Source organism: Delphinapterus leucas, chromosome 2 (genome assembly GCF_059928025.1).
Source record: "Delphinapterus leucas isolate spDelLeu-1000000601 "Yukka" chromosome 2, BTC_Dleu_Yukka2, whole genome shotgun sequence".
Taxonomy (NCBI): domain Eukaryota; kingdom Metazoa; phylum Chordata; class Mammalia; order Artiodactyla; family Monodontidae; genus Delphinapterus; species Delphinapterus leucas.
The window spans coordinates 83,501,280-83,521,864 of NC_143130.1; the positions used below are offsets into that span (position 1 = coordinate 83,501,280).

Consider the following 20,585-nt stretch of genomic DNA (forward strand, 5'->3'; position numbering starts at 1 on the left):
AATATGTATTAGTCATATTGTGGTATTTGTAGGTTGTCTTTGGAGCATTTTGTATGGTCAGAAAAAAATATGAACATCAATACAGTCTCATTCTAATCATAAAAATAAATACTTTTTGCTCTTAAAATTACTTTCACCAATTAAGTGCCATGCTTCACTGCTTTTATTATTTCCCTTGTCAGCTGCTATCTTTCTGGGTTTTATTTTAGTAAAGAAAATACTTGCAATAATCAGTTTTAGCTTATTCCTGCAGTCTGATTAAATTTTGGATCAAGTGCTGGCTGCATATGTTAGTTACAAATCTGCATTTAATGCTCTCAGGAGCTTATTCTATAGCAACAAAAAGAGGAACACATCAGGAAGGCTGCTCTGTGGCTCTTCCTTAACTTGGCCCCTTTTGCGAGCATTTTATATGAACACTTGGAACATTAGTGGGTTTCGCAGCTGCCATGTTTGGTGAAATAAACCCAAAGGAGCCATCTGCCCCTCCCCATGCTGCCTCCTTTCAATTCCCTAACAACTTCACAGTAGCCAGCTGCCACAGAAACGATTGGAAAAGCAAGACTCAGTGGACTGTAATGATTGTTATTCTCTGGGAAAGTGGGTTCTCTGATTTGGCTGAGAGATAAAGGATATTGAACGCACTTGATTCATCTGAGGGTATCAATAATATCCAACTTCCACCATTAACTTACTTGTTAGGATTTGATGGGAAAGGTCTTTTGTGTTTCCAGGGTTGAATCAGGAGAAAACAAATCCAAAGGTCAAGTCCTTGGCTTGGGTGGTGAGCAGGGAATTTGACTACGGGAATGTTGTCAGATTTTATCTTGTGCCATACAAAAAGTTGGTTGCTAATCTCAGCCTTGTCAAAAGTCCTGCACCAGGATTGGCCCACTATTTTTCCCTTTCACATTCAAATGCAGGTGGATTCCATCCACTCTAGGCCAAAGAAGACAACGGACTTGTTTCAGCCACTTGGAAGAGTCAGAGTAACAGAAGCTCCACTGAGGGACACAGGATGTCATCTTATAGTTTGTTCATTGTTTGAGGGGATAGCAAGTCGTTTTTGTAACGTTAGTTAAATGAATTGTACTTTATGCTCACAGGTCAAAATTGAGAACCAGGAAAAGATCTGGAATAAGAAGATTTGATAAGACAGTTTACCTTTAACCCATGATTTGCACTGGAGGTTAACCTTCTTTGGTAATCACATTTTTCTTACTTCCAGAAGCATCAGTTTTAAGTCTAGTTAGGATTATCACATTTTACATGTTTCTTATTTTATGTCTGTTATTTTTAAAACATATTCTTATCTTCATTTTTCACATCCATGATTGCCTTCCCAAGTTTGGCCTGTTAATGAAACTATCCCTCATCAATGATTTTTATAAAGCAAGTTTTGCTTTCTTTAAGTACTAGATTTAAAAGAATCTTTAATACATTATAATCTAATAATATATAAATAAAACAATCAGCAAAACTGGAAGTTTAGGATTAGATGACTTAGCTTATCTGAATAGAGATAAGGAGAGGTCAAATGCATGATCCAATATCGTATACTATAGAAAACTGAGCACCCTACCAACTTATTTCAGAAAATATCTTTTTCGTTAGTTCTGGCCTCCTGACTATCCGTTATTGTGAATAAAGGTCCACGTTCTTCTAGCTGCAATTTAAAACTTAAAAGCTGTGAAAACAAAAGTTTTTTGTTTTTTTTTATTAGTTTGTGGTAAGGCAACAAAACCAAACCTTAATTCACATGAGGTTATTTATTCCACGAAGTGTGAGTATTCTCTTTTTGCTGCACATATATGACACGTTTGATTACTGTCTGCTCTTCCAGGCTCTGCTATAATTGTTTTACAATATGCATTTGTGCATTATCTTTTTTCTGCAAAATCTGAAAAATCCTGAATTCTAAAACACTATGGTCCCAAATGTTTGTTTGTTTGTTTTTAAATAAATTTATTTTTTTATTTTTTATTTTGGCTGTGTTGAGTCTTCGTTGCTGTGCGCGGGCTTTCTCTAGTTGCGGCGAGCAGGGGCTACTCTTCGTTGCGGTGTGTGGGCTTCTCATTGCGGTGGCGTCTCTTGTTGAGGAGCACGGGCTCTAGGTGCGTGGGCTTCATTAATTGTGGCACGCGGGCTCAGTAGTTGTGGCTCACGGGATCTAGAGCACAGGCTCAGTAGTTGTGGCACACCAGCTTCATTGCTCTGCGGCATGTGGGATCTTCCCGGACCAGGGCTCGAACCTGTGTCCCCTGCATTGGCAGGCAGATTCTTAACCACTGTGCCACCAGGGAAGTACCTCAAATGTTTTGAATAAGGAATTATGGGCTTCTGTTATCTTTCTCTGTTATTCTCCCCAAAGTGTTTGATAGCTTTCTACAAAATGCCATGTATACTCTGTGTCTTTGTTTTCTTGCCTCCCATTTATTTAACACATTTTAATCTGGCTTCTGCCTCCACTATTCTAATAGAACTGTTCTTGAGGTCACCTCGTTGCCAAGTCCAGTTGTCATTCTCTGGATGGCAAGTACTTGACTTGTCTGCACTCTGTTATCAGTGTCCTTCTCTTCTCTCTCCACCCTCAGCCTCACATGATACTGCCTTCTCCTGATGGCCAATAGCCCCTCTTTCCCAGGTTGTCCTACTTGTGTATGCTCTTTCTCTATTGTTTCCTGAGTCTGTTCTCAGTGTCCTTCTCCTTTTGTTTGTATTTTCCTTGGGCTATTTTACCAACACACGTGCTTTTTTTTGTATGGTAAAATATACATAACAGAAATTTTACAATTGTAACTATTTTTCAGTGCATAGTTCTGGGGAATTAAACACATTTACATTGTTGTGCAACCATCCTCACCATCTTGGGAACATTTCCATCTTCCAAAAATGAAACTCTGTACCTATTTAAAAAAACTCTTCATTCCTCCCTCCCCTCAGCCCTTTGCAAACACCAATCTACTTTCTGTCTCTATGAATTTGAATCTGACTACGCTAGGTACCCCATAAAAATGGAATCAGTACAGTATTTGTCCTTTTGTGATTGACTTATCTCAACACAATGTCACCAAGGTTCATCCATGTTGTAGCATGTGTCAGAATATCCTCTCTTTTTAAGGCTGAATAATGCTTCATTAATGTTTTCTAATTCAGAACTGGGTAGGACAATGGTTGATGCCATATGTAACTACATACAAATCACTTAGAGGAAGTGGCAGTGGATTATAAACTATAGAAACAGTGATGGTGGTGAGAAGAGTAGGATAAAATGCTCTGGTTAAAGAATAAGAAAAAGGAAATGGTTCTATAGAGTTAAGAACACACCAAAGACCACTGGCTATATAAGTAAACTAAATAGCCATTCCATGAAAGTCCTGATCAGTAATTCCAAAGGGCATTACTGCTTCTTAACCTCAATATTGTCAAGTGTCTAGTAATGAACTTGGATCACTTGAAAGATAAGCTATGTTCTACATTTATTTTGTAAGCCTCCAGTAAAACACGGAATTATATAGTATATTTCAGAAGTACCAAAAACATTTAAAAATATACATTAGGGCCAGATGGATTGGAATCTTTATCATCTTTTACATGACCTGTTGAAAATTTTCCTGACTACCTTGCCAGTCAAACACTTTCTTTAGTTCTCTTCTCCTTATTGTCAACCAAACATGATTTACTTTAAACTTAGCCCTGAAGATGCCAAGCCTCAAGGTCTGTGGTGGAAATGTACCTTACTGCACAGCATTCTTCTTGCCTTTTCCTAGCTTTTAGTCAAAATACCTTCCCTGACCACTTCCTCAACCACAGCACACACAAATCCCCTGAAACTTATCCTTTCTGAACCTCTGTTTTTTTGTACCTTCCTGCATTAAGAATTAAATAAGATGTGTATTAAGTGCTAAGCAAAGATTAAAGTGTACTTAATTAATGGTAGCTAATGGCAGTTTTGATGATGATGTTAAAAAGGAGGAGAAAAAACATATCTTACATATAATTCGTTCTGAAATAATTCAGAGTTTTTTTTTTTTTTGCAGTACACGGGCCTCTCACTGTTGTGGCCTCTCCTGTTGCGGAGCACAGGCTCCGGACGGGCAGGCTCAGCGGCCATGGCTCACGGGCCCAGCCGCTCCGCGGCATGTGGGATCTACCCGGACCGGGGCACGAACCCGTGTCCCCTTCATCGGCAGGCGGACTCTCAACCACTGAGCCACCAGGGAAGCCTAATTCAGAGTTTTAAAAAGGCATTTTTTTGATGTGGTATATTATTGCTCAATCCCAGCTATTTAGTGAATCTCCTCCTGGTTTCTAATACTCAGAGTATGAACGTAGGAGAAGGAGATTATTAAAAAGTATGGAATGTCTAGCCAGCCTTCACGTTTATTTGTTTTTATGACTATGCATGTATATATTTAGTTATTTATTTTGCTTAAGAAGCAGGACTTTCACACGTAAGCTAGTGAAAACAACAACAACAAAACTTGAGGTCTAAATCTGCGGTCCAAAGTAAAAGTACTGCCACAAGTCCTACCTGCATTAGTTTCTTATTGCTGCGTAACAGATCACCACAAATTTAGCAACTTAAAACAATACCCATTTATTAACTCACAGTTATGTAAGTCAGTCCAGGTGAGCTCAGCTAGGTTCTCTGCTTAGGGTTTCAGAAGGTCAAATTCAAGGTTCAGCTAACTGAGCTCTGAACTGGAGGCTCTGAGAAAGAATTCAATTCCAAGCTCATTCAGTCCTTGGCAGAATTTAGTTCTTTATGGCTGTAGGTCTGGGGTCCTTGCTGGCTGTTGGTGCTGTCACTCTCAGCTCCTCCAGGCCACTCCCTGATTCTTCTTTGTGGCTTCCTCTATCTTCAAAGCCAGCAATGGCACTTTGCATCCTTCTTATGCTTTACATCTCTCTAGTCCCCCTCTTCCACCAGCTGGAGAAAACTCTTGCTAATTTGGCCTGGCCCACCTGAATAATCTCCCTATTTTAAGGGAGAAACCTTAATTATATCTGCAGTGTTAGTTTTTGCCATGTAAGTGCTATCATCATATTCACAGGGGAAGGAATCACATAAAGATGAGGGTTATTGGGGGTTATTCGTAGAATTCTACCTATCATATTGGTGTTCAGGTAGGTTAGTGTCTCGAGGTCCCCATGGGTAAATGAACCCATAGAATGGAAGAATGAAGAAATAGGAGAAGCTTTTTGGGTAACTGGGTACAGAAACATGGCATGAAATTGTACAAGTGGCACTGGGGTGCCAGGATTATAGTGAAGGTACACTGAGAATTGGTGCTGACATGCCTGCTGGAGCTTTGGTCACCCATTCTTTGCCTAAAGGAAACCACTGCCATGTACCAAGGGGAAATTGATTGCAATCAAAAGGTTTTTGTCCTCCCATGACCAACATATCCCTCCAGAAAAAAGGGACTTTCCATATGACTTCACCCCTCACCCAGCCAGCATCTTTATTCAGGAGACTGTTCTCTGATTTTTCCTTGTCCAATACTCTTCCTTTTTCCAGGAAAAATTCCAGATCAATTCAGCAAATAAATACCTAATTAAATTAACTGACAACAGAAGTGAATAAATGATAGAGTCAAATCTCTAGGAATATTGTATCCCCTAAGTAACTTAACCTTCAACCAAGAAAATGAAAGGGAAAAGTCTATTTTTGAAATATTTTAGAAGTAAAAAATAAGCATGTCTGGTGTAAAAGAATCAAAAATACAGAGTGAATGGCCTTTTACAATACTTAGAGGCAGTCCAATTTTAATGTTTTGTATATAATAGGTAATTATAAACTTAATTAAATATATTTTTTGTCTCGTAATATAGAAATACTTTTCCATAAACATTCACTTCTTAAATTTGTTTTAAAATTATATGAAGTCTTAGAATGAGGTTAAAAATGGAAATTTATTCATAGTAGCTTCTATGGTGTTAGCACATGTTTAAAAAGAAGGAATATTTAATAAGTAAATACCTTATCCAAAAAACTCTACTTTCAAATTTGTTTAAAATTAATGCATTATTTGTAATCCTTATACCTCAACAACTTTAAACCTCGATGTATTTTGGTCCTTTTTTTTCTTTCACCCCACCCCATCCCCACTCCTTTATTCAGTTTTTCTGGAGGTCAGTGATCAGAATTAGATGTGAGTGTTGAGGTGGCCCAGCTGATAAATCCCAGTGTTTCTTTGAATGTGCCAGAGGCAGTGGCAGAGCTGGGGTTAAGGTCGTGGTGGTCAGAGACTTTGTGAAAATGTATTCTACATACCCTTAATGTACAGAAGGTTGACGTGAAGCCAATCGTGAGTTTATCATATTACGACTTTTATATAGAGCAAAATGAGCTGCCTCCTTGGCAATCTATTTTACAGCTGAATTTATTATATTCAAATACATTTAGGAGTGAAGGTACATGTCTTTATGCCTCGTTTAATGTTTTCAGATCCATCACCTATCCCCACCTTTCCCTTATTTTCTAGTTACCTAAGTTTGATACCTCCAGGGTCCCCTGTCCCTGGTCAGAACCCCCATCAGTTATACATCTTCTGGAGTAAGATGCAGTAACTGTGAAACGGTTTTGTTAGGAAGGGGGCACCAGGTCGATCTCCATACACTTCTGCGAGCAAGGCAATGAACTTCATGTGTAACCGAAAATAAATGGTAAATCTTACAACAGACCCAGTGGTCAGATTCCTTGATATGTGGAATTGGATTACAGCTGTCAGTCAGCTGTTTTGTTGAAAGGTGATTTTATTAATTTGACTACAAGATTTGGTAGCGAGGCCATTATTTTGGCCTATTCTCTTTCAGAGAGAGTCACTTTCAAATATAACTGTCCTCTTAATTACTGCCCAATATTGTGGTGGATTCAGTTAGAAAATGCCTACCTGATGTAGAAAAAAGACTAACTCTATGATGTGTCCACTCACATGTTCTTAATGTTAAGCTTTAGTCATATAAGTACAATTTATATTAATTACTAATCACATAATAGGAATTATTTACCAAATTCTGATTTTTTCACAATCCCATAATAAGCACAATATTTACTTGAGAAAAAATTTTTGGTTAAGCAAATTGTTTAAAATTTGTTGGTTTATAATATACGTGATTTTACTGTGCTGGGTGGATTTTATGTTTCTGTAGTAGTGCTATTTCTACAGAGTTCTTCTGAAGAAAAACACCATAAGTTATAATAAATCAATTACTGTCTCAAATTTATTTACATATAATTTTTAAGGAAATAAAATGTTTCTGTACAATGTGATAAAAAGTTAACCCATCTGCATATTGTTTTTGAATCTTAATTTACTCATTATTTGCAGATGTATTCATCAAGTGATCATGTTTTCTTTTTTAACCATTTCTGTCCATTATGAGATTATAGTTATTGCTTTTCCTACAGACTTAGTTGATCTAGATGTTAAGTTGCAGAGCAAAGTTTATCTGGCTGGGGCTTTTAAATATGTAATTTAAAGCTATTCATTAATTGGTAGCAGGCTATGATAATTTTGTTGATTTTGGAAAGCACATATTAGTGGGAGCTGAAAAACTGTTTAGATAGAAGATAGCAAGTATTTAAAATATGGGAAGATTATAAGAGAAATAAAAGCAAGGGGGCAACTTCTGATCATGTGGAAGGGAATCAAGTGTAGAATATTACTACTCCTTCCTTTCTTTATGTAGATATTCAAGTCTATGACATATCAGGGATATTTTATCATCTAAATGCATTCTCTTTACCCTCTGCCTTATTTTTCTATCACAATTGAAGGCAGCATCCTTCCTAGTACATGTCTTGCTTTAAAATATCTTGATACTTCAAAATCGGATTTCATTACAGGCACATTACAAAGTGATTATTTGCCCTATTTAAAAACAAAACAAAAAAGCTATAGATGCCTTATAAATAACTGACAATCCCAATGCACTTAAAATATGACTGTATTTTAGCAACATACTGATTTACAACCGTTTCTGAATTTTCCTTCTCTCCTTTCCTCTCTATGTGCAGAAACTGCTAAAGGTTTTATGCCGGTCTCTTGACAAATCTCCCTCCAAACTCTCTTGAAAATGACATTCTTTCATTGGGATTTAATCCTCACTCATCTGCTGATAATGCTTAAGCCTTTGTCTCTCTGCTCTGATTGCTATCTGGAACTGTACTTGTTAACTTTTCATGTCTGTTTGGATGGAAACAGAAACATCTCCTCTGTGCCCTCTTTATTAGGACCATTTAGGTAGCTAGCAAGCGGCTACTCCACAGGTCAAATGAAAATATGTCATTCAGAGACTTACTTGTGTTTCCAGTTCCAGATTCTTGGGACATCAGGAAGGACCTGGCCACACTGCTGAGACCTGGGACAGGCGTCAGGCATGTGAATGCTGCTTTTCCCAGTGTTGGCTCCTCCTGGGCTCTAGGGTTGAAGTTTATAATGGGTATAATTTGGTGTTTTCTTCTGAGACCTTGGCATGCTCTGATGTTTTCATAGCCACCTCCTTCCACTGCTACAAGAAAAGGGTAAAATTTGTTTTATTCATTCAGTGAGCACATATTGAGCTCTGCTTTGTACCAAGCTCATAGAATACATACTTGCCAAAAAGAATTTAGCATCTAGTAGAGAGACAGCTCTGCATTTAAGTAAGCAGGTAAAATATACCAATTACAAATGTGTTAAATTCTGCAAAGTAAAGAAGCTGAGATAGAAAACAATGCATCAGAGGAGAATTTACTTTAGAAAAGCCTCTCTGAGGAGGTGAGGTTTTAAGCTAATTCTTAAGGAGAAAGATGGAGCTAGCAGGAGAGAATTTATTTTCAAAGATCTTTTCTCAAAAAAAAAAAAATCTAATTTGTGAGCAAGGGGAGGATGACATGGGAGGAAGCAGGGGTGAGAATATGACTTGTGGGTCAAGGAGTTTGGATTTAATCCCAAGTGTAGCCACCGTGAAAAATCATTAGCCAGGTTGCTGACGTCATATAATCCATTAAGAAGTATTTATCTAGCCTTTAATTTAGGCCAGACTCCAGCCTGGTTCACTGAGGAGGATTAAAAAGTAAGGCAAATGTATAATCCCACTCTGATTTTGATTATAACCTACCCTGAGAGGCAAGGAGGAGTTTCGAGTCTCAGGTAGGAGGTGGGGGGACCACGCTGATCTTATGCTCAGTGAGCTCAGGCCTGGTGTCAGGCAGATCCCAGAGCCACAGAGCTAAACTGCTCACGAGGGGCTGAGTGAGAACCCACTGACGTCAGAGGAGGACTGTCATATGGCACAGCACCCACTGTGTGCCAGAACCTATTCTAAGACATTTTACATGTCTACTCAATCGAATTCTCATAGTAACCCTGTGAGGTAAGAAGGATTAATATCACCATTGCACAGATGAGGAAACTGAGGCACAGAAATGAAATGACTTGCCCAAGACCACACAACAGGTAAGGGTAAAACCAAGATTCAAGTGCAAGGCAGGCTGGTGCTGAGTCTGCTCTTACCCACCATGCAGTGATGTCTCAGGGCTATCAGCCTTGGTGGTAGAGAGGACCACAGCTAGGCACACGGTTCCAAAGGGGGCCACAGAGAAAGTTCTGGTGTAAAAAAAGAAAATGTGATTAGGGATGCTGTGGGGTGCTTGAATTAGTGATGAAAGCAGGATATACAAATGGAAATATTGTCAATCTGGACCTAGGCTCTGCAAAGGGGATCTTGGCTGCTTCTTAAGTTTCTGTGCACTGGCTTTTTGAGGAATACGTAATTTTGGATCCGTGAAAACTGCTTGGAATACTTGCCAGTGCCATCTTTCCTTCATTTTCCCATAGCATGTTAATTGTTCTAAGCTCTCTTATGGTTGTTTCTATTCTTTAATGTACTATTGTATAGTTAGGATTAAAACAAATTGTATAAAACCTCATATAAAAAATGCAAGATATTTATGATTTTTTAATGATATTTTATACAATGAATATTTTACTTGGGGTAGATTTTATGGTATTTTTTGCACATCTACTTTGAGGGAGGAAATGGTATTGTCACTTTCAATAATATTTAACTCACATATGTCTCTGCATATTTCCTTATCATGTTCAGATTGATCCAAATGAAGAGTAGGTGTGAGTTCAATCATATTCTTGATGTAGTACAGTGCAAAAGAAAAAAAAAAACCGAATTATCATTGAGTTCACTTTGGAAAGGAAAAGATCCCCTGAAATTAGAAGTTGCATTAAGCAGTTTTGTAAGCCTTCAGTTTCTGATATTTCTTTAATATCAGGCAGTAGTGACTATTCTGTCTCTTGCCAAAGGCAGCTTATTAGAGTCGAGAAAGGCATCCTGTGTTGGACCTCCTTGGGGTCTGCCCTGCCGCCTAGGTTACTATTTACATTAGGACTACTGTTCTTGCTATTGACCCTCTCTAACAATTTAAGTATATCTCTGAAGTCATGTAAATTCCATAATTTCAGGAATATATTTAAAGGAACATTCTGCATCAGAAGTGATTTACTGTGATATATTAATATTAATCAGGATATAATCAGGAGAGAGAAATGACATAGTAATTTGAACAGAGATCATTTAACATTAAAAAATTAGTAACCACCATAAAGAATTTCAGTGGGAGGGACAGGTTAATAAGAACTAAAGAAAACTAAACAGTATAGGAATAGCAGATTTAAGGAGCAGACATTACCCTAGAGCTGAGATAGCTGCCCAAGGAAGAGGCCTCCCCAACCCCAGGGCTAAGATCCTGACCTTGCTGGAGAGGTTATAGCTGTGGTCACTGGATGGTAGTGGAGCTGCTGTGGTGTGGTATAACTTGCCAGAAATATGCCCTCTAGGGGACTAGGGAAAGCAGTTCACAGGGAGATGCGTTACCAAGAGTCCACTGAGTGTCATAACATTGTATTTTATAAAAACACTCTCTGTGAATTGTTTTCTGATACTTTTGCTCTATTTCATACTTGTTCCTTTTAACTGTAAATTGAAATTGCCAGTACTTTGAAATTCTGAAACTGCAAGAATGGCAGAGAAGAGGGCAAAATAATGTTTTTCTCTCCGAATAAAATAAGAAATAAAAGCCAAAATATATAACAGCAACAATATCAGCAATACCACCACCAGCAACAAAACCCTAGAGTGGCCTGAATTCCTGAAGCTGAGGGTACTTGGGCATCTCTGTTCTTATTTCCCCTATTCATGTAAATGCTGTATTACCAATAGAAACATTTTAAGGTTGGGAACCCAAGCAAAGCACTGTGGATTCTCTGTTGTTTGTGAGTTGGAACACTAGGGGACAGCACTAAAATATTCCATAGTTGTTTGTTATTGATCACTTGCATACTGTATAATAAGTATGAGATTTTACTGTTAACGACTATTGAATGCCCTGTTGATTTCAGTGGATGAAACAGCACAAAGAGGAAGATGAGCTTTTCAAGTCTATAATTTCAGCCTTTGTAATATGATGATTTGAATAAATTAGAGAAAGCTCCAGGCTGTTTTTTGGTTGCAAGGAGATAGTAAGGCACGATAACTTAAAGAATTGTGATTTTGTGTTACAAGTGGTTTCTTCTTTTCATTCTTTGGGGGTAAATATTTTGCACAAATTTTTATTTCTAATCTTGTTTTCCAGGCACTTTGGAAAGACATGAAACGGGAGAAAGAGCAAGGATTATTCTTAATTGTTGTGAAGATTCACAGCTTCTAAAGCCTGAATCTGTACTTCCAGTTGCCTCAGAGACACGTAAGCACAAAAGTGTAGAACAGAGGTCCCCCAGCTCCTACCAGTTTGGGCCAATACCTTGCCCTGGTCTGCAGGTGGAGTCTTCATGTAAGGTAAGTTCAAATCAAGCTGCTGCTCACGAAGAACATTATCAACCCTGAGTAAGAAGTAAAGTGCTTTCATAAATATGTGGCCATTAAATATCAGTACAAAGATAAGAACTCAGAGATGATCACATCTACCAGACGTACCTACCAAGCGATCTTGGGTGAATCAGGATAACTTTTTGAGTGATTATTAGTTTTGAATGACTATACCATTCTTTTTTGATAAGACAGGTCCTGGCTTATCAAGATTGAGCCAGTTTTATATTAATCCTTGAATTCTAGATGGTTTTCAATGAAAAGGGGGGAAAATTATATTCTGTGGTCGGGATCAATTTTTTTTTCACTTGGGTATTTGACCTCTTTTTAAAATGCTGATTACAAATAAACCCAAAACCATCAGAAAAACTGGATCGTTGTTTGGGCAATTCTTTTGGTATACTCAGCATCTCTAGGATCACTAGCTCTTTAGGATTCCAGGCCTCAGTTAACACACAATGATGGGGTTTACATTCATTTTCTCAAGCCACGTTAACCTGTGTCACAGAAATTTGCATGAGTTTGATTATTTTTCAGTTCTAAACATGACATAGCAATTTAATCTGATTTCTTTAAGGGATTCTTCCATTCTTCTGTCATCTACACCTCCAAGTTATCCCCTCCTCAGGTTGCAACTGTGGCATTTATATGCGTATATATAATGTAGTATTTTTTTATGTAAACATATTTTCTTAATAATGTCTATTTCTTTTTAATGGCTGCATTATGCTCTATACTGTGTATATACTATACTGATATGAATTATTTTCCTATGGCTTAATATATGGATTGTTTTTTATGCTTCAGTTTAGGACTAACACAACTATGAACCTAAAGTTTTTTTTTTTTAATACTTAGTGTTATTTAATGTGATATATTTCCAGAAGTGGGGTTTCTAAGTCAAATTTTAGCTGATTTTTATTTATATGTTGTTAACATTTTCCGTTATTTTAATGATATTATGAAGACTCAAAGTAACATTAATAAGGACTTTAAATAAGACTTTATTTTATCTCATGTGTATGTATGCAGTTAGAGGCAAAAGGATGTGTCATTTTTTAGGTAAGGCCAATTGGCTGCTAAGCTCTGCCTCAAAGCTGCAGGGGGGGTGGAGGTGAGGGCACCAGCGTATGAGCCTCAGCTTTTTAGGTTTAAAGACTAGATTTCGATTTTATCAGTGAGGCCAGAGTTTGTCAACCTTTTGAGAACTGAGTCATACTAACCAAACACCCAAGAAATGAATATTTAAACTAGAATGACAATTCTTTAATGTATAATGATAAATATGATGGCAGTTCATTGCTCAGCACAGTCTCACAGTAGCAAAGCTACAGGGCATGAGGGAGAGCAGGGAGGTGGAATTTTAGCAGAGGATTCCTTGATGGGCATGGAGTCAGAGCCCCAGGGTATTCATTCACTGAGCTCTAAGAAGATAATGCAGTCTGTGCTTTCAGCCCATGGGGTACTATCTCCCTTGGTCAAGGCTGATATACATTGAAACATTTCTAAATTTTGGATTTCTCTCTTTAGGCCAGCTACTTTTGTTTATGCTTTCTCCTGCAGATGTTAAAACCAGTGATTAGGCTGCAGCTTTTTTTTCCCTTTCTTTCCTTTTCTCATTTAGTCTAATTGTTTTTAGATTTTCCAAATCTGTTTTTCATGTTCTTAACTTGAAAGAAGAAGTCATGGTTTTTTTTTTCTTTTGGCTATGCTGTGTGGCATGTGGGACCTTAGATTCCAATCTGTGCCCCCCGGCAGTGGAAGCTCGGAGTCCTAACCACTGGACCACCAGGGAATTCTCAGGAAGTCATGTTTTATAAGGACAATTATATCAATATGATGAAATTTTTTAACATTCACAACTGAAGTTGAAAGTGATAGGGTCTTAGTCTCCTAAAGTGGGAGACAGAACCACACTTCTATTACATATTTTAAGGTTGGGGTAAATAAAGCCCAGTGAGTGAGCCCAGCTGACTGCCAAGCATTCCCATCTTAATGTGGCTTTGTTGCTTTTCTTTCACAATAGAATTTGTATTTTATAGTGGAAATTATATGCTAGAATAGTGGGTGAGAACCTGGATATGTCTCTTGACTCGTGCATGTCATATGCCTAAGGTCTGCAAGAGCAAATCTCATTCATCAAGTGCCTATTTTACTAGCTTAATTCCCAGAAGGTAAACTGACTGCTGTTTCTTGCAGGACCTCAGAGCTACCCTTTAGGTAGTGATAATAGTATATATAGATTTCATTTTCTTTATATAATTTTGTTTCTTTCTTGACTCCAGGAGGCAATAAAATGCCGGGGTCTTGTTTTCCTACTCTTAGGCTGATTCCGACTTCATTTCCTAGCTGCTGCCCTTTACCTTAGATGACTGCAATTTCCAACTTTTACTCTCTACAGAGGTGGAGAATTGAATTAGACAGGACTATCACCTCCTTTGTTCTATGTACTTTATTTCTCTTATTATTGAGCTTACTGTTGAGTAGAGCTATTTTTATTTGTGCTTCTCCTAAGTTATATCTTCTCCAATTATGTACTGCATATCTTCTTCTCATGTCTTAGACTTAAGCCTTTAAGATTGTTTTATCTTAATCTTTTATTTATGAATTTGATAAGCATAAAATTTCAAGAATGCTTATAAATTCTCCATTCTCCTTTTTGTTAATATAGTAAAATGCTTCATTAGTTTTCATAAGAAAAAAAATCAGATTTATAGAAGAGGAATCACACTTATTTCAGAGCTGGGAAAAATGAGGGACAATAAGCCTGTAAAATTTGGAACAATGTAGGGTTACTCTGTGTTTCAGAATTTTTTGGTATGGACTTCAGTGAGAGACAAGTGAAATATTTTCGAATGGTAGCATGAACTGTTTAAAAGGAAGAATGGCATGTAATATCTGTGTGGTGAGCTCTTTGTGTTTGGCAATACTTTGCATTTATTAGGATGCTGTGTCCACTTTTCCTTCTTGCATTTGAAGAGTGCATATAGATTTAGGAGAAGGTTTCAAAGAGAACAACAAATACAATAAAACATTTAAAAAACGGGTCCAATTAGAAAGGCCAAAGGAGTTGAATTTGTGCAGCTAGGCAAAGAAAAATCTTTGGGGTAGGAGAGGACCAGAGTCTTAAAGGATTTAAAGGAATACAATATCATATTAGTGATGGGGAACTGCTTTTCTCAGATTCTGCTGAGGATAAGACAAGATAAAAACTGTTTAAATTGCAGTGGGAGGAATTTAGCTTCAAAGTAGAAAATAAACAACCTTACTAAAATCATCTTTACATGGCAAAACTCTTCATTACCTCATCAGATTTTAACGAGGGAAGGTCTTTTTTGTCTATTATTCTGTTGGTTGGTTTTAAATTCTTTTTCCACACTTCTTGTCTGTAAAATAAGTAAAAAAATAAACAGGATTATTTTAACTGCCACAATTTAGACCCATTGTAATGTTCTGGAAATGCCTTTTAAAAAAATAACCTGATTTTCTGTAGAATGGGTCCCCAACAGCTCCCCCTGGTTGCTTTTTTAGAGTTACATGGTTTAATATGGCAGCCATTAACCATAAATGGCTATGGAGCACTTGAAATTTGGCTAACACCACATGTTAAAATGATGTTTTGGATATATAGGCTTAAATAAAATATATTATTAAAACCAATTGCACCTGTTTCTTTCTATGTTTTTCAATATGGCTACTAGGCAGTTTAAAATTACACATGCAGTTTGCATTTTATTTATGTTGGACAAATGTTGAACTAGACCAGGGATAAGCAAACTTTTTTGTAAAGGACCAGATGGTAAATATTTTAGGCTTTGCAGGCCGTATTTTTGCTGTTGCAACTATTCATTTCTGCTGTTGGAGCACAGAAGCCACCACAGACCATTCTTAAACAAATGAGTATGGTTGTGTTTTGATAAAACTTTATTTACAAAAACAAGCAGCGGACCACATTTGATACTCGCTGGCCATTATTTGCCAATTTCTGATCTAGTCAGTCCTCTCTAGACTTGGAAATCGTGAGGTACTTGGAGAAACTAGCAAAATAGCCAATACCTACCCCCTCCCTAGATATCTAAATTTTTAATAAAGCAACTTATCCCAACTTCTGCACTATGAGGAATGTAATCCAAAAGCCCTTGTATCAAGTCTGTTTCCTGACAGCATTCATGAAATTGATGTGTTTGAAAATCCGCCCTTTGTGGAAAACAAATGTGTACATTATGCTTCCTAATCCAAGCAAGATGTTTTAAAATGAAATTTTCTTTAAATAAAGCACTTATACATGCATCATTATCTAAATATATAAAATTGATTATAAATAATGCATTTACATTTATTTACGTTTCAGTTGAGCTTTCTAGAAATATGTTTGTATGTTTTTAACCTTTAGTTGACCTTAGAGTTATGCCTGTTTGGTGCCATTTGCTGAAAAATCTTATTAGAGCTTTATCCTGCTACCTCTTGTAAAACACAGATGGTGTACTGGTAGGCCACCAATAGAAAATCGGATCCCACTACTACATATTACTTTATTGGAATGCAACATTATTTCTTTTACATTTTATGAAACAAAAACATAACCAAAATGGAACTAGAGTAGTTTCTTAATTGTGCAATTTGAAAATTTCACCTGCAAATTTACATGTATCAACATGAAATAATAATTCACTGTGGCAATATTGCATGTTGCAGATTAACTCAGTTTTCATTAAACTATCTATATTTTATTATCAAAATTGAATTATTACAAAAAGAACAAATAATATTTATTTGAAAACAATTGTGTTATATAGGGATAAATCCTGAATATAGAATGATAATTTTCACATTTTTGATTACTAGTTAATTTTCAGTATTCTTTTTAATGTAATAAACAACATATGCCTATTGTTTCTAATGTAGACAATATTTTGCATCAATTTTATATAATTTTAAAAGAAAACAGATTTTTATTATTAGACATGCCAGCCCTTCATGAAAATATAGGAATTTCTCTCTGTTAACATTGGATTAAGATTTTTGTTTTAAGTATTTTGATTTAGTGAGTCCCAACTCAAAACTTAGTGCCTAAATGATATCACCTGTCCTAGTGAGATAGAATAGAGAAATATACAATAGAGAAATATAGAAGTCAATTTGCTTTTTGAAACACATGTGAAGTGGTGCAAGTTTTTGACAGTGTAACCATTTCTCATAAGCATTTTATATGGTAATTTTAACTACTGTTAAGTCAAAAAAATTGCTGTAATACGCAATTTTTTGTAGCTGTTTTATAAAGGATATCCCTTTTCTTACTTTGTGGCATGAGTTCAAGCATTTTTGATACAAACTTCCCTCAGTGTTGAGGAAAACTCTGAAAAGCATATCACAGCTTTGTTCCAAAACTAATTCAGGAGGTCTCAGAGTCACTGTGAAAAGTAGGAACCCCACACCGTTAAATGACTCCAGCTGTCCGCCGCGCACACAGAAGCAACCCTGAATTTCCTCACAGTACTTCAAAGCCGTGCTTGTATCTAAACATTCGTTGGCCATGTAAATCAGAGGCACAAAAGGAGAATGCTCCTATTTCATGGTGCGCGGCTGGTCTGAGTCCGGCTTTGTGCTGCACGTGCCGGTGGGGAGTGCCAGAAACAGAAGGGCACTGTTCTGACTCGTGTGACAAATGTAGTTAACACCAGATCCATATTAATGTTGTCAAGTTCCCTTGACGTATTTAAACAGATTTTAATTATTTTCAGCGTCCAAAGGCCTGAAATATATAGCCTAATAGTTCTTCAAAGAAAGCTTACTTAATGTGTGAATGTAAAACCTCTCATAAAAATGAAACTTTTATATTAGCCTTAGTCATTGACATAGGTTATTCATCAAGTCAGCAATTTGTGTGGCAAAGTGCCATTTGAATAGCGTATTGTTAGGCTACTTATGGTCCACTTGACAAGGGCTCTTTCTGTAAATAGTGCAATTTGACTCCAGCTGTTAAAGAGTGCCTTTGACAGTAGCCAAATAGAATGGAGATGCCTTACTGCACTGCCGAAAAATCAATATTGGGTTCTTGTTCATGGTAACCTGTTCTTTTCTCTTCTGTAGATTTATAAACAACTATCAAGGGTTTATAAGTGGAAGTTTAAGTATTATTTTAAATGTAATTCACTTTGAGTTTCAAATTAAGACTTGTGATAAATGGTACAAGTGCAGAGTTTTAGGATATTATTTCCACCCCCTGGTTCATGTTTAGTCACAATTACAGTTAAGTTGAATTTGGATTCTCCAGCTACAATAGAAAAGAATTAGTGTAAAACATGGACTCAAAATTGTGTGCCTGTTGTATACTGCCAGTGAAATTATTTCTTCTTTTTGATTCTCTTATCAGTTTATCTTCTGTGTCCTCCCATCTTCTCTGTGTACCTTTCTGTACAGATGGCAGGGTTCTTTGTGGCTGTGCCCATGGCAACACCCACAGATGTTGACAGGCAGTAATGTCCCCCGTGTTGTTGAAGATTTCCCTAAAGCAGAGTCTTGCTGGTTTTGAAGATTTTTCTAGCGTTTTCAGCAATACAGGGTTGCTATGATACCTGGCTGGCGGTAATAGATATTGAATCTTTTAATTACGGTAACCACACACAAGGACTTTTTTCACTGGCTTTCTCTGCTGTTGCTAGCTGTTATATTTAGATACAGAAGAGGCAGTGAAATTATATACTCAAGATGAGAAAAAAATTTCCAGAGTTTACTTCGAATTCCAATATTTAATTTAAAAAATTTCCTTGTGTAAAAATCTTTCAGCAGACTGATGGAAATATAGTTTATTTAAATTGCAGATAAAATTTATTTAAATTATTTCTAGTTTTGACTGAACTTGGTTTTGAATTTTTATTGTTTACTTGAGATGTCATTAAGCCTTCGTCTAAGGTGTGCTAAGCAGGATTTGAAAAAGCTGTCATTTTTAACATGGGAAAAGCTGGTGGAATGTGTACTTTCTCAAATGCCTCTTTCAGTGAAAGCTGTTAAAGTAGCCATCTTCCTATTACTGACCAACTCTGCATTTATGTGTCTTGGCTGAGATAGCAACTGAAAATTCATAAAGCTGATAATATAATTGTGTACAAAGACCTGTAAGGCTGATTCAAGGTCAGTGTTATTGTTTTTATAATTGCTGATAGGAAGTTCTCATTTCTTCAAGAAGAAGGGTTTGTTCTGCTTTGATTTTAGTTGGTTTCAAAAAATGTTATCCCTTCTGTTAATTCTAAAGTAAATCTTTTCACTGAATGTTTATGTTGTTCTTTAGCGCTAGATTTAGCCTAGATTTACCTCAGTATTTTTCCCCACCCCCACAATATTAGTCAATCCTGTAAGAAACATGGGAATCTAGGATTATAACTTTTCTCTTGAATTAAATATTCTGATTATAGTCATCAGTTGACTTGTGGGTGAGGATTCTATCTTAGAATCATGATGAAAAGTTAAACATATCAGGCAGTTTTATTTTGTATTTAGATTAATCTAGGGACAGAGTAGCATAATTTATTAAAGCATGTCTTTAAATTTGACACCATTTGCACAATAATTTTATAGGGATATTTTAGAAAATATATATTATGTAATAATGTACCTACCGTATTACCCACCATAACCATTTAGAGACTTTTTGTTTCTCCCTCATTTCTTTTCTTTCCTACATATTTTTTTTTCTGAGTTGTAATTAAAAGCAAAACAAAAACAGAAACGCTGTGACTTGCCAACTTTGTTAAGGCCAGGTTCTTGTAGGACCTAAAGATGGACCTATTCAACTTACTGAAAGAGGTCTAAATCTTCTGGGATACAAATTCAATCCAGTGGATTTAGATGTTCTGTTATTGAGCAAATTGCTGGTTCTGATTAAAAGATGATGGTAAATGTTACTCCTTACAGAAAATTGGAGTTTTCTTGGTAACCAAGTCATTGTCTGACATCAGGAATATTTTATGTTTATATCCTATTTTTGATGACTACTACAATGGATGATATTTTGAGGAGTAAAAAATGAAGTTTATAGAAATTCAGATGTTGAGTTAACTAAAAGGGTTAGTGGCTTATAACGGGAAAGAAATGAAAGAGAATAAAATCTTTCTTTTTGAAAGCTGGTAATGCCACTTATAGACTGAGAGTACCATCTGGACCCATTTAAAGGAATCCCAACAGGAGCACTCCTTCTGTACCAATGACTTATGTTGAAACTGGCCCTAAGAGAGCAGCAAATGCAAAAATGTAACAGGAAGCAATTCTCAGAAAAGAAAGCATCTCTTCTCATGGAATATCTCCCCTATGTTGGTAAAAACAAAGTGTATGTATGAAGACTTTAGCTTTGAATCTGTAGATTGCTTTGGGTAGTAGAGTCATTTTCACAATGTTGATTCTTCCAGTCCAAGAACATGGTATATCTCTCCATCTGTTTGTATTGTCTCTAATTTCTTTCACCTGTGTCTTACAGTTTTCTGCATACAGGTCTTTTGTCTCCTTAGGAAGGTTTATTCCTAGGTATTTTATTCTTTTTGTTGCAGTGGTAAGTGGGATTGTTTCCTTAATTTCTCTTTCAGATTTTTCATCATTAATGTATAGGAATGCAAGAGATTTCTGTGCATTAATTTTGTATCCTGCTACTTTACCAAATTCATTGATTAGATCTAGTAGCTTTCTGGTAGCATCTTTAGGATTCTCTATGTATAGTATCATGT

General features: G+C 36.5%; 1 protein-coding gene across 3 annotated transcripts in view; it reads left to right on the forward strand.

Moving 5' to 3' along the window:
• WDR72 (WD repeat domain 72) overlaps positions 1–20,585 on the forward strand; it is a 193,887-nt gene that overhangs the window by 44,649 nt on the left and 128,653 nt on the right. For all 3 annotated transcript variants that reach the window (XM_089907181.1, XM_089907183.1, XM_089907182.1), the window contains exon 13: positions 11,639–11,841. In XM_089907181.1, the coding sequence (XP_089763307.1) occupies positions 11,639–11,841 (203 nt within the window). The remainder of the gene's footprint in view (positions 1–11,638; positions 11,842–20,585) is intronic.